At 40.9% G+C, this 13,869-nt stretch overlaps 2 protein-coding genes and 1 long non-coding RNA gene across 8 annotated transcripts in view; 2 read left to right on the forward strand and 1 right to left on the reverse strand.

The window, feature by feature from the left end:
* RNF185 (ring finger protein 185) overlaps positions 1-13,822 on the forward strand; it is a 15,152-nt gene extending 1,330 nt beyond the window's left edge. The window contains exons 1-7 of one of the 5 annotated variants that reach the window (XM_015643614.2): positions 77-251; positions 5,089-5,322; positions 6,797-6,815; positions 7,470-7,582; positions 8,107-8,161; positions 10,097-10,214; positions 11,330-13,822. In XM_015643614.2, coding sequence (XP_015499100.1) covers positions 5,141-5,322; positions 6,797-6,815; positions 7,470-7,582; positions 8,107-8,161; positions 10,097-10,214; positions 11,330-11,427 — 585 coding nt within the window. In that variant the 5' untranslated portion in view covers positions 77-251; positions 5,089-5,140 and the 3' untranslated portion in view covers positions 11,428-13,822. Of the gene's footprint in view, positions 1-76; positions 252-544; positions 1,113-1,189; positions 2,956-5,088; positions 5,323-6,796; positions 6,816-7,469; positions 7,583-8,106; positions 8,162-10,096; positions 10,215-11,329 lie in introns of those variants that run through there. The other 4 variants (XM_015643616.2, XM_015643615.3, XM_015643613.3 and 1 more) reach the window with 4 other exon arrangements.
* Positions 2,133-13,869, reverse strand: part of LOC117245181 — a 12,489-nt gene continuing 752 nt past the window's right edge. The window contains exons 2-3 of one of the 2 annotated variants that reach the window (XR_004499545.1): positions 10,065-10,237; positions 2,133-2,222 (exon numbers count right to left, since the gene is read on the reverse strand). This is a non-coding gene — a long non-coding RNA (uncharacterized LOC117245181). Of the gene's footprint in view, positions 2,223-8,643; positions 8,780-10,064; positions 10,238-13,869 lie in introns of those variants that run through there. The other variant, XR_004499544.1, reaches the window with a different exon arrangement.
* The window catches only part of LIMK2 (LIM domain kinase 2), a 32,495-nt gene continuing 31,118 nt past the window's right edge, over positions 12,493-13,869 (forward strand). Inside the window, exon 1 of the mRNA XM_033518139.1 lies at positions 12,493-12,603. The gene's annotated coding sequence lies outside the window, so the exon portion shown is untranslated. The remainder of the gene's footprint in view (positions 12,604-13,869) is intronic.

Consider the following 13,869-nt stretch of genomic DNA (forward strand, 5'->3'; position numbering starts at 1 on the left):
CGCGGGACCCCCGGCCTTGCCCGGAGCCTCCGGAGCCGCGGCTGCGGTGCCCCCGGCGGGCCCAGCGTGCGTCCCCCGAGCTCAGGACCGCGGCCCGGCGCTGCCGGCCGGGGTTTCCCCCGAAAGCGCCGTCCTAGGGGCCGCCCGTGGCCGGTGGTGCGCTGTGCGGGGCCGGAGCCGCTCCCAGGAGCGGCGCCTCTGTCGCGATAGACGGGTCTGGCTCTGGGTATGTCGCGAGGCGTCAGCTGCTGGTACATGACATTACTTACATTTTGAGAATTGCTCATACAGTAAGACTCGCTTGTTACTTTTTAAATCACGTCTGTTGTATATAATTACTGTTGTATTTGATATTTTTACGTTTTGCTGCTAGCCTGGGTTAGCCAAGCACGTCTGTCTTGCACGGCACTGCAGACCAGGAAATCGCTGGGGCAGCATTACCCAACTGCTTATATTTTTTTTTTTTTTTTTTTTTTTTTTCCCCCTTTGGACTTTGTGAGGTAAGAGGATAAAATCTTTGTTGAAAGACTTTTGTTGGGAGTCTGTATTAAACCTTTATAGAACAGATAAAAAAGCAATTACTTTAATCACGTAAGGGTTTTTACTGTTTGCATTTACAAGGTACATGGACTCGTCAGTGCTCCCGAAACAGCCCTTCAGCTGGCATACCCTGCCTTACCCTGACTGTAACACAGGTGTGCATTGCAGAATCCCAATTAATGAAACCAGGCCAGGCAAGGACACGTTGGGCTGGAAGGCAAATGGTTGGTTTTGCAAGAGCAAGTGATCACACGAATTCATGTTTTGGGACCACTTTATGGTGATATTAAAAAGTGGGTGCCCAATGCTGTACAGGTTACAGGAGGGAGAAAGATGAACTCGAGAAATTTTTCCAAGGAGTTAAAATGTAACATGTTTGGGGGACAGAAAAGAGTAAAAAGGTAGTGAGAGATAAATATGTATTTAATGATTAACAGCAGGACAGTCATGTGTTTGTTAAGAATATCTGAAATGACTGTCAAGAAGGCAGTGCACTTTCTTCTAGACACTGTCAGCGGTTTTTAGCTAAGGTTACGTGGTTGATGTACTTGAAGCCCAGGCAATTGTAAAATGTAAGTATCAGACTGTTGTTAAACTTATGAGTAGACATCTTTATATAAACTCTCGGTAGTAATTTTAGATTTAAATTAATTTTCTAATGTTAATACTCCTTTTATAAAATTTTTAAGTGTCATAAAATGACACTGTTACCTTAGTAATAAGATAATACTGACAAGTCTTCTTTTTCATTTAAACAGAAAAAGGTTCAGGAGCTAAATCAGAACTTGTTTCATAAATAGATTTGGATTATTTCAATTTCAATAATCTTAGCTAAAATAAGATTCATTAGGAAAGAAATATGGAAAAGGGTCTTTCCAGTGGAATTGACATCCAACAGTGCTGCCCTTTTTATTTCATTGTTATGGCAAGGAAGAACAAACTGGATTTTGTTAATAAACTAGCCAGACTTCTATATCTTCACCAGAATGTTTTCTCATTGTTCATGAAAAAAATTCAATACTTGAGACATCCTAATGTCATACTGTGAACATGTATTCGAGGACTGTTTTATGTAGGTGAAATTAGCTTCTAATTTATATTCCCTCTCTGCCTTTCCCAGGTTGAATTAATGTTCACCTGCTGTTTCCAGCAGATTTATTTTATATACCTGAAATTATGGTGAAAACTCCTCTGGCCTGTCTTGAAGTGTTTTTCCTGTATTTTGAGGGTTGGGCCAGTGTACCTTGGCAAATGTAGTCATTGTCATTTGCTGAGTTCAGGGGTGTGATCTTTGACAGCCACATTGACAGCTCGTGCTTTCCTGGTGTGCAGTTGCTCCCAGTAGATTTACAGATTAAGTTTTTAAAATATTAAAGGAAAATTCCTTTCTTAGTGGCTGTTAGTGAGATCTGTAGCAGTATCACACCCAGCACATGGACATTCCCAGTCCCTGTACTTACTCCTGTCCTGGACCTCCTGTGCTCTCAGCTGGCTCAGGTCCCAGTCTGCCTTTTGGAGTTTCACCCTCTCATGTACCTCCACTTGCATGTCTTCACGCTCCACCAGACTTCTGTGTTTATTTAGGAAGGCTCCTTGCAAATGAGTTTCTTGTTTCTTAACCATTCATCTGCTGCCACTCTTGATTCCTGGATGTAGCGAACGTCAGTCAATGTCAGAACAACCTGTTGGGATATAACATAGGGATTGTGGTTTAAAGGAAATAAACAGCTAATCTAGATGGCTTTTGTGAAACAAAGATACTGTTTTCCTGTAAATATGTAGAGAGCAAAGAAAGATAAAGACAAGATCTCTGAATGCCTGCAGTTAGGTATCAGCTGTTTTTTATATCCTTTCCCTTGTTTTGTTTGCTGTTCATCATGCCTCTAGGGTTGATTTGGAGACCTGATCTGAAGGACAAGGATATAGCAAATCTTGACTGGCATCCCTCAGTTGTGTTTACTTAACCCCAGAAGTCATGTTCTATCCCAGTGTACTCACAGTCTTCCTTACAAACTCTAAACAAAAATGAAAATGGGATTGGTTTGGCCTGTTGTGTTAGTTGTTGATTTTTTTTTAGTTTGTGATTTGTTTATCATTTGTTGTTTTGGTTTTTTTTCCCCTAGAGAATTTTGTCTCAAAGTTTAAGTAGTTTGAGTGACTGTTCCATTCTGAGTTCATTCTGTTCCATCAAGTTCCATTTGCAGTTGAATTCCTACTTCAGGATTCAGAGTACACTCACAAGCTACACAATATATGATTATCAAATGTAAATTTAGCCACTGGAAGCTGTTTCACGTTTGCTTCTTTATATATGTGCAGATGTACGGAGCCCAGCAGCACTTGTTACAGACTCACATTAAACTATGTTTCAAGGACAAGAGCAAATGTTTGAGAAGACTTTTATTATTTTTACTGGTGTGTATGGTTTTGATATTTTGAATTATTTATATCCTAACAGGTCACTGGGCCCCACCAGCCAATGAACAAATACTTGGGAGAGGATCCCCAGTAGAGATTAAGGAATGACCCTCTTCTAGGAAAGGAGATTCAGTGCCTGTTGCATTATGTCATTTTAATCTTTCTTCTGTCTCAGCCATCTTTATTCCATTTCATTACTAATATGTCTCTGGATTTCTTTGTCATCCTTCTTCATAACATTTTACTTATTTGTTGTAGTTACTAAAACCTGAGAGGTTTGTTTTCAGTAAGTTTTTGTGGAGATACAGATTTTATCTTTTTGACAAGTCTCTAGATTCATTGTGTTAATATATAGAATTTAATTTGGAAAAAAGGAACTTTTTTTCCACATTGGTATTAGAGACTCAGAATTTATTACACAGTTACACATCCTTTCCTTTCCTTGTATTATATGTCAAGATGTTTCTTGTGACCATTCCATAAGGGGATGTTTATTTTTAACAGCATGTTGAACTTCTTAGTTTTAAAGAGGTTTTCTCAGGTTTTTTATTAATATATATAGGTCCAAGTTGATAAGTTTTCACTTAAACTACTGAGCAAGACAGACCAAAGATTCTGGTTGTAAGGATGTGTGAAAAATCCAAATGTCTTTGGCGTACAGTTTGTGGGTTGGCAGCGTTTCCATCTGCCTTGATCTAACAGGGATTTTAATTTTGTACAATGAACTGAGTGTAAATGGAGTCGTGGTGTGAAATGCTAAGAGTCAGCACTGCTGAAAGCAGCGTATGTTGAAGTGCAGCATCTGTGAATACAAATCTGCCCTTCTGGGACACTGTGCAAAATGATGTAATGGAGTGAAAAAGCTCTGCAGAAATAGATTTCACCTGCTGTAACTGAGTCTTTGCTGCAATACTTCACAAGGCTGGATGTGTGCAGTGGGAATGTATTGTAGGAAAGGAGCTGTTGGCAATAATAGCTGGAGATCCCGAGGCTTTAGTTTGCTGCCCTGCACGTGTGCTGCAGCTCTGCTATAAAGAGGCAACACCAAGGAAAGCCTTTAGTGCTTGGGGGGTAAGTTCATGAAGAAATTACCTTCTGAAAAATTCAGGTTGCCCTTTGAAAATGCTTCATTGTTTGTACACTTGCAAAAAGTTCAGATAATCACCTGTTTGTTTCTCACAGCTTTATCTAAGTATTCCTGTTCCTGCAGCATCAGCATGATGTTAGAGTTTCATGAAAAGCACAATGGAATATTTTAAACATTTTTGTTTTAGTTAGTGAATTAATTTCTGTAGCTACTGAAAATCTTTTAGTTCTTGGATTAAAAAATTTGTACTGGTAAAAGTATTTCTAGAAATGTAAATGCCTTGTGCTGAATCTCAAAGTTTTAGGTACTGTGGAATTTACATATCAAGGAATTACACTGTAGAGGTTGTTGCTACTGAAATAAAATAAATGCTGTTCTTTGGTAAATATGATTATGTTAATGAAAGCATTGAATTAAAATGCAAGCACATTCATGTAAATTTTTTAATACTTACATTACTACCTTACTACTAGATTAGAAATATTTGATAGTTTGAATGTTTGATAGTCATATCAAGACTGCTGTGATATCAGCAATATTCTGCTCAGGAGACAATTCAAGTTCTAAGCCACCTTTGCTTGCCATTAATGTCATTAATATTCCAAACTAATGAACATTGAACTTAAAACTCTGCATTGTCAGTCTGTTTAAACTGTGAATTACTTCCCTATTAAATTCTGCTTCAGACTGCACTCTCAGTTATAAGTTGTGTTGGATTTTGGAAGGGCATGTATGAGGTGAGCTCATTCTCCTTACAGCAAATGGCATTTATGAGAAAATACAGAGGGGTTGTTTTGGCTGTGGATGCTTATCAGTAACAGTAAAATACAGGTCACACATCAGCCAGGTCATACTATGGGACTGTAAAGTAGCTTAGTTTCTAAAAAAAGATGCCTCTTGGCTACCTTAAACTAAAACCATCAACAACAGGATTCAAGAGCTTCTTAGATAAATCACTGCCAGTCTGGAATGGGGCCAGAATGCAATGTTTATAATGCCAATAAGTTGTTTAGGTTTGTTTGTTTTTTTTCCCTTTCTCACAGCTAGGATTCCAAGAAGAAAATTTTCTTGACCTCGTCTGGGTGGTTCTTGAGGATGGCAAGCAAAGGACCCACGACTTCTGCATCGACGAAGAGCTCCAGTACTGGAGGGACCAGTGGCAGCAGTAGCAGCAATGGTTCTGGGGACAACACTAATCAGGACAACACTTTTGAATGCAACATCTGTTTAGACACTGCTAAGGATGCAGTTATCAGCTTGTGTGGGCACCTCTTCTGGTACGTGCTGCAGCCCCACACATCAGCCAGGAGGAAGGACTGGGGGTTTGGTTTAGGAGAAGCTTGGGTTTGCTCCTCAGCTGTTTTAATTTGCTTATGTTTCAGGGAGTGGGTTTCCTGTGTCTTAAACTCCCTGTACTTCTGGATTATTGTGTAAAAGCAAGCAAGCAGCCTCACACAGACAGTTCAGTGCTTGTTGACACTGTTTGCTTATGTGTGTTAATCTATTTGTGCTGTCTGGCTTAGCACAGATACGTTCTTTAGATCTAAATTCCTTTCTAACCTCTGCATACCTAAACCTGGATGTGAATCTGGGTTCTGGAGGCCAAATTGTAGTTCCTCCTACAAGCTTGCTCTTTTTACCTTTGAAACCATAAAAAAAAGAAAAAAAAACAGTCAATAAGCTTTTTACATATGGGCTATTTCTCTTTTCCCATGATACTGCACTCGTGTTAGGAATTTTTCAGTTCTGTAATTTGACCTGAAAATAATGTACAGCACAGATATAATACATGTGCAGAATTTCTGATGTGGGTAACCTGGTTTGAACTGACATGATTGACATGGCCAAATGTGGGGGGGTTGGAGTTTCTTACACAGTGGGCTAAATTTTTAATAAAAAGAGGCCTGAAGGTGCTTTTCTCCTGTGTAAATATACATAACATCTGAAAATCTGGGTTTTTATTTGGGGAGATGGAAAATCACTGGTTTAGGGTGTGTTAAGATCAAATAAGATTAAATTATTGCACAAAAGGATTTGGAAGAGTGGAACCTTAAAAATACCAGGTGCCTTGTCTGAATGGTGTTATTGAGAACATTTTGAAAGCAGATGGCTGTTTAGCAGTTCTATCTTGTAGGTTGCTTGTCTTTGACTTTTTTTTAATTTGCCATGGCAATTTAATCTGTGTAATAGAATTTCTCTGCCCTGAGCAACTGAGTCTGACCTCAATAGCTGACTCTGCTCTGAGCATCAGGTTGGACTAGAGGCTACCTGAGGTATTATCCAGCCTGAGTTATTCCATGATTCTGTGATTATGGCTGGTGTTTCAGCTCAATCTTCTAAGATCCTAAAGTCTCATTACTGACATCTTGTTCATTTGCATCTTGGCTCTGGGATATCTTTTCATGGTATCAGAAGAGAAAATTTGTACAATAAACCCCAAGATTAATGGAGCCTCTGTCTGGTCCTTTGGAATGGATGAGGACCCAGCAATGGGAGATGCACAGAACCATATTAGGAATTTAGATTGCGAAATGTGAAAAAAACCCCAGTGGAGATCAGTCTTGGGCTGTGCTTACAAAAATTATTTTAATGGGAGGCTACAGAACTGGCCCAGCTGGATTCCAGGATTCTGTTGTCACCAAGCTGTGCTATCCCTGTATGCTGCACATTTGTCATATCGAGTTCAGTAACTAATTCTAATTTCTTCTCTTTTTTTGCTCTGTGAACAAATTGTCCTGGGAATGCTCACAGTTGGCCTTGTTTACACCAGGTAAGACAGGTTTCCTTTTACTTTGTTTTTCATCAGCTCCAGTTGCTCAATAAAGCCCTTGGTTCTCTGGAGTATCCCCCTCTTTTCAAATGTGCTTTTCTCTCCAGGGCCATCACAACCTGCTCGTGCAGCTTCATGTGCAACACCTTGCAATCTGCTCTTTGAGCAACAAGAAAACTTAGATTCTGTTCCGCTTGCCTCCACTTTTGAGTTTCTTAAACCCTGTGTAATTCCAGTTTTGGTACAATTACTGTTGGAACTTGCAAGGTTTACTTTGCAGGTTTAAGTGCTGAGTGTTGTTCTCTTTGTGTACATAGTGTTTTGCATTGTGTTACCAATACAGAAAAGGTGGATGATAGGAACTATCTGCACTATCATCTGCACTAACCCTTGGCCTACCAGTTCTGGTGGCACTCTTTATTTCTTATTTTACTCCAGTGCTGATCTGAATATGTACACATCAGCAAGTGTACATCACCAGAACAACAGCCAAAGTGCCAACTCCACTTTGGGGACTACTTGGCACTTATTAAATGTCTTGCTCCAGAGCTCTCTGAGAAATTGCTGAAGTCTTTCTGCCTGGCTGCAATTGAGGTTTGCATAGTTGTTTTTGTGGTATTTTACTAGTTTTCTTCTAATTTACCTTTCTTTTAGTGGCTAGAGACCAGGCCAAACAGACAAGTGTGTCCTGTATGCAAAGCAGGAATCAGTCGAGATAAAGTTATTCCTCTGTATGGAAGAGGCAGCACTGGGCAACAGGACCCCAGGTAAGAAACCTAAATGCAACTATTTTAATTTGAAAATTAAAGATGAAACTTCAGGGTCTTAAGATTAAACTGTTGAAGTGCTGGATTAACAATTTTAAATACTTTGTCAAAAGACATAGATCTGATATTTCTGCCAAATACTACTGGCTTTTTCAGGGCCTGGGTTTGCACACATTTCTTCTTCAACTGGCAATTCATTTTAATTTGAATCAAGTGTTAATTGTCAGTTACAAGTAGCAGATGGCACTGCTACTGATTGTTACCTGACCAGAGAAGCTTCTATTAAATGTTCATGTCCTCAGTTTTTAGTCTTTGCAATGGGTATTTGTAATTCAAAAGTGCAGTGTTAATTCAGTGATGTGCTGCTGAAGGTCCAAAGCTGCATGATTGGCTCTCTCACACACTGCTCCAGCTCTGCTGGATGGCCCCAGCATTTTATGGTGGTTCTGCATTATTAGGCAGGGTACTGCAGATACTGTTGTCATATGTCCTTGCACTTGAGCTAATTTCACAACTTCCTGCAGAGAGAAAACTCCGCCACGACCCCAAGGACAGAGACCTGAACCAGAGAACAGAGGGGTAAGTGATCAAATAAGCTCAAGCAGTTTGGTTGTTTTTATTGATGGTGGTATTTATTCATCCTGGAGAACATAATGTTTGTGAGAGATCTTGAATGAAGATCCTGCAGCTTGCATATCCTGCTCTTGCCCAGTTGGTTGTTCATGAATCATTGATAGCTGTGGTGGCAGAGAGCTCATTCCTCTGGTACCCTTTAGCATCCCGAGGAGCAGCCCAGCTTGGATCAAGCTTCATGAGCCCACTGTGGTATCACTGGGAAAGCTTTTCATACTTAACTGTTCTCCATGTTTTAATACAAGAAACACTTTGCTTTGAAAATTCCTTGTGCAAATGTATTTCTCTCATAACATACGTGTCATTGAAATATGACATCCACATATGAATTTAGATTTTTGAAACTGACACCTGGTTCTCTTGTTTCGATGGGATATTACTGTACATTACAAGCAAGAGAAATCGGTATCTATTTGATACATGTTAATTTGAAGAGGCATCTGTGGTTTTGTTGAGGAGATTACATAGGGTGAATGTAAACAGCAGTTGGCAGATGGAGTAGATGTGGGAGTAGGCGGTAGGACAGACCACAGTGTTCTTCAGCACGATGGCAGCGAGCATGACCTGATGAAACAATGGCACATTTCCATGTAACTCAGCCTGGAGTCCTTGGAGAGGATTGTCTCCCTCATGCTTCAGGCAAACAACTCTGCAGGGTGTGATTAAGGTGCATTTCTGTATTGAATGTATTGGGAGCTCAGCTGTTCTCTTTGACTAGGGCATTGCTGACTTACTAAATCAGCTCCTGTACCTTATTTGGACCTTTCAGCTGGTGCTGCTGTAAATCAGAGGGATGGGATATGAATGGCAGGACAGTAGTGGTGTTGCTTCCTTGTTCTCTTCAGATCCTGTACCTGCCACAGAGAGCTTTGCTGTCCCTCATAGTTAGTGGCAAAATGCTTGAGAAGAGTATGTTCAAAAAGACCCAACTCCTCAAATCAAGGCTCAACCAAAAAACTTTTGGCTTTTATTATATGTGTAAAATCATCTTTGTCCTCCCATTGTTGGTGGTGATAAACCAGAGGGTCTTTCAGAACTGGTATCACTGTTTTAATCCTGAGGTGAGAGGACAGATCATTGGATTACAACTAGGGGCTCTCCACAATTGCTAGGCATAACACAAGCCCCTAGATTCCTATACAGGCGGTTCTCAAACAGCACACTGCTTCTGCAGAACAGGATTCATCTCATTTCAGAACACTTATCTTTTGACTTGATATGTGGTATTTTAGTCTGGATCCCACGGGGTCGGTGTTATTGCATTGTAACTTCCTTTTTTTCTACTTTCCTTATGTCTTGCATTTCTGCCCCAGGAGATTTTTCTACCTTAATTTGAATCCCCTGGTTAACTTTTTTTATACTTTTCCTTCAAATGCATTCCATCCAACTGGCAATTTATCATTTCACTGAGCGTTGAAATGATGCACATGTATCACAAAAATAAATTTCTATTATTTTCTGAAGTATCTTTCTTATGTGGCTACCAGCTGTTAACAGAGATAAATTGTTAAGACATTCTAAATAGAAATCCTTCTGATTATTTTGATACATTGGCAGATACCTACTACATTGAGAAAGGTTACAGTTGGGAAACACTGTCCTAATTTGTGACCCTCAAGCAAGAGCTGCAGTTGCTAGTTTTCATTTTCTCAAACCTTTGGGTTGCTTGGCAAATTTACTGCTGTCTGAAACATTTTAAACCCAGGAGAGCTAAGGGGATATGTACAAAAGTGTGTCAGACTGAAAGCTGCCAGACAGCGTGGCCCTCCTTCAGTCCTCAGAAAGCCAGTGAGAGGGAATGTCTGCAAATCCAGAAAGTACTCTGAAATGGGCTTTAAGTGATTGTTACCTTTTTTGTCTTCTGTTCTTTGTTCTCTGCAGGGATTCCAGGGCTTTGGGTTTGGTGATGGTGGCTTCCAGATGTCATTTGGAATTGGGGCGTTTCCCTTTGGTATATTTGCAACAGCCTTCAACATAAACGACGGGCGACCTCCTCCAGGTACCACGGATCCTTCTCCTGTCCTGTCACAAACAGACATTTTACAAACTTAAATAACCTACTAAATGACAAAAGATTCTGAACAGTAACCAGTGTTGCCAATGGAAACACGAAATGAGGGCAAAAACACTCAGTAGAGAACGTGGTCTGTAGCTGATATGTTTTGTACACAGACTTATAAAAGAAGAAAGTTTGTCACTTGCATATAATTTGCTGAAGTGCCTCCTGGGAGACCAGTGACTGCAGACAAACAGTGGCACTGGAGACAACTCTCCTTTAATTCAGATGTCTCCTCTGGTACACTAGCAGACTCCTCCTGCAAAAAGACAAATTGGACTAGACTTTATAATAATAATAAAAAGGAGTCATTAGGGCTGTGAAGGAGACACAGATTTTAAAAAGAGTAGGAAAGGACCATTTCCTGAAAGATAAGAAGAAAAAATTTAAGCTGGTGCTTGTACCACAAAATAATGAATGCAAAGACTGTTCATTTTTCAGAAATTTATCTCTGAGATAGTCATCTGTATTCTATGAGAAGTAACTTCGCAGTGAAATTATTTAATGTTTTTGATTAACAAAAAACAATTGGGTTACTCCAAGGGGTGATCTTGCTCTCTAACAATTAAGTAATCCCTAGAGAACTTCCTCCCTGTCTTTATTGTAGACAAGCTGAATCTGTTTTGAACAAGGACACCTACTGCCCAGGGTTTTCTGAACTTATTTTGTGAAAGGTTATGCCTGGCAAATCTTCCACTATGTCATACAGCACAGGAATTATGAGGAGCAAACTCATTCTTCACATCACACCAGTGTTGCCATGGTCCTGTGCTGTCCTTGGGTCTAATTATCGTCCCTATTAACTACAGTTCATTGTCCAGTGAAAATCTGTTTGGGGTGGGACTGAACTAAGGAGTCCTGCTTCAGGGATCTGATACTTGTCTTCCTTCTGATCTTCCCATGCAGCCAGCCAGGCTGAGGGTCAGAAATAGCAACTTTCTCACCAAGCAGATTCTTTGCATATTTTTCAATGTATGAATATCCTATATTCAGAATATACACAATCCCAGAGAAGAGGAAGGAGCTGAACTGTTGTTTTTTTACTTCCTGTTTTCCAGCTGTTCCAGGGACTCCTCAATATGTGGATGAGCAGTTCCTTTCCCGCCTCTTCCTGTTTGTGGCACTGGTGATAATGTTCTGGCTGTTGATTGCATAAGTCTTTTCCATTATTCTATATACTCATGACCAACAAGGCCACTGAAACAGTTACAAACTGCATCCCCATCCCATTTTAAACCTCTTGGTGTCTGGTTCCATAGCTAACTATGGGCTTCAGGAGTTGGTGGTACCACAGCACAATGAGGAATCTCACATTTTGCACCAGAGTTGGGAATTAAAACATTGGTTTAAAAGTGTATTTCATCTCAGATATCTTGTACAGGTTCCTGCCACAAACCATGGGCCTAGCGTTGAGCTGCACTCCGAGAGGGAGTGCTGCTTTGAAATCCTGTGCCAATCAGTGACACCAGGTCTGTGGGATAGACAGTTATCCCAAGGTAGACTGGGCAGGTAAGGAAACCTCCAGTGTGACCAGTATCTCCTGCTTTGCAACCACGATGGATCTGCCAGAGCTGCAGATGTTATTTAATGTCTCCATCAACATCGACCTTCTCCAGGAAATCATCTGCAGCACTGCTGAGACTGTCTGGGGCACAGCACGTGATGCAAACGGAACCAGGTCTGGAGACTGGTTTCTTTTCCGTCTGTTATTTCCTGGTGTGGTGGAAAACCCTTCCTGATGGTTCTGATGGCTGTTAGAAGAAGGGATACAAATTTATGCTGCAATTTTCTAAAGCCTGAGCATGCTGGAGCCAGACACTGGAAGATTCTCTGGCCATGAAGCCAGGTGGGGCTGCCGGACCCAGCCCAGTTCCTCACTGACAAACAGTGTTGTCTTCCCCAGCTCTGTGCAGCACCTGTGGCTGCACTCATGGATAATCCCCTCACAATCTCGTCACTGTAGCGACATTTATCTTTCCCAAGGCTTTGAGACTTTCTACACAAGGTCATGTACTCCAGATAAAATCCTATTACAGATCTGAGATCAGCTTGTTTGGGGAGAGGAAGAAAAAGCATCTTTACGTGAGTTTTGAGGTAAAACTTGTCATACTGTAAAATTACACAGGAGGAGATGTGAGACCCTGCCTTTGCCAGCACATGTTCAGTAGGGAACATTTGGAAGACCTTCTCTCTGCAGGTGCACACAGACCTTCTCCTGTGCCACAGCAGAACCACTACAGCGCAAGAGTCTCTGCAGTATCTACCAAAGATTTTAATTTGAAGTGCTGGAGGAGACCACAACCATTAACGTGCTGAGGGGATATTTCAGAAGGTGAGCACGCTGCAGCCACTTTGGAATCTTGTTGGGTATTCAGCTTTAAAGAGTACTCCTGATGTATTGGTTTAGATTCCTTCGAAACAGGTACGAGAGATTCCCTAGCAAGATGAACAGTTCATATTTCTCTGAAAATGAACTAGGCAATTCCGTTTTTTTTTCTCTTACTGTTTTTAGATTTTTTGATTCAGGTCACTCATAGTCATAATGATTTCCTGCAAGATGAATGTTGTGACTTCCCTGGCAGTAGACAGAAAACTGATAAATCAATTAATAGAAACTTTTTTTTCAATAGCTTGGGATTTTTTAGCATATGGAAGAGTTTCCTGGGCAGGACACCTTTAATTAATTGTTATAGAAGTTTATTTATGTAATTATAAACTGTTCCCTTTTAGTGTCAAGGCAGAGGATGACTGAAGTTTAACTTGCCTACCTCCAAAATCCCATCTGGCAAGTAGAATGTTGCAAAGCTTCTGCAGTGTTTTGTCATGTCAGATTTGTGCCTGACTCGATGATAATCTGACAGAATATGTTGCTCAACTATTTATAGTTGAGGTGGTGCTCCAGCTTTTGTTGTGCGACACTTGTGAGAAGCTGAACTTTAGTATAGGGTTCTTCTCAAGTGCATAATTTGGTAACTGGGGCCCTTCCCAGGAGAAAGGCTGGTGTTGTTTGGTTGTCCTACAATGTCACAGCTTTGGGTTGCTCTCCTGCGCAGTCAGCACCACCTGCTGATGAGAAGGGAAGGTTCATGTGACAGTAAGGGACGGATTCCTCCTTCATTTGTACGGAAAAACTTCGTACTGAGAGGTTATGCAGGGAGAAGGGTAGCCCGTTGAAGCCTTTATCCCATAAAGAGGATAGAGAAGTGACTGCAATTGATTCAAGTGGTACTGAAATATAAAGTAATACATTTACAAAGCAGAATTTTAATGGATTGGGGGGTTTTTCCATCTAGGAGTGAGAGAGATAATGGATTTAGAGAAGGCTGCAGAAACATGGCTGAGAGCTCTTATTTTCCGGCAATTCAAGGATCAAATAGTCTAAAAGTGTTAACGCTTGGTTCCCCCTTTCCCTGGTGTGCTTTTGTATGTACCCCTGCCCCGTAACCCGACCGCACACGGCTCGGACGGCTCGGTTAGTGCGTTACCGTTCCTCCTCACTAATTTTCACTGTTGTGAAAGTGATTTAGAATTAAAAAATGGTTTTACATTGAGCGGAGTACGCCGCCGTTCCTTTGCGCTGCCTCGGGGCCGGGAGCGG

This window comes from Parus major, chromosome 15, assembly GCF_001522545.3.
Source record: "Parus major isolate Abel chromosome 15, Parus_major1.1, whole genome shotgun sequence".
In the NCBI taxonomy this organism is placed as follows: Eukaryota; Metazoa; Chordata; class Aves; order Passeriformes; family Paridae; genus Parus; species Parus major.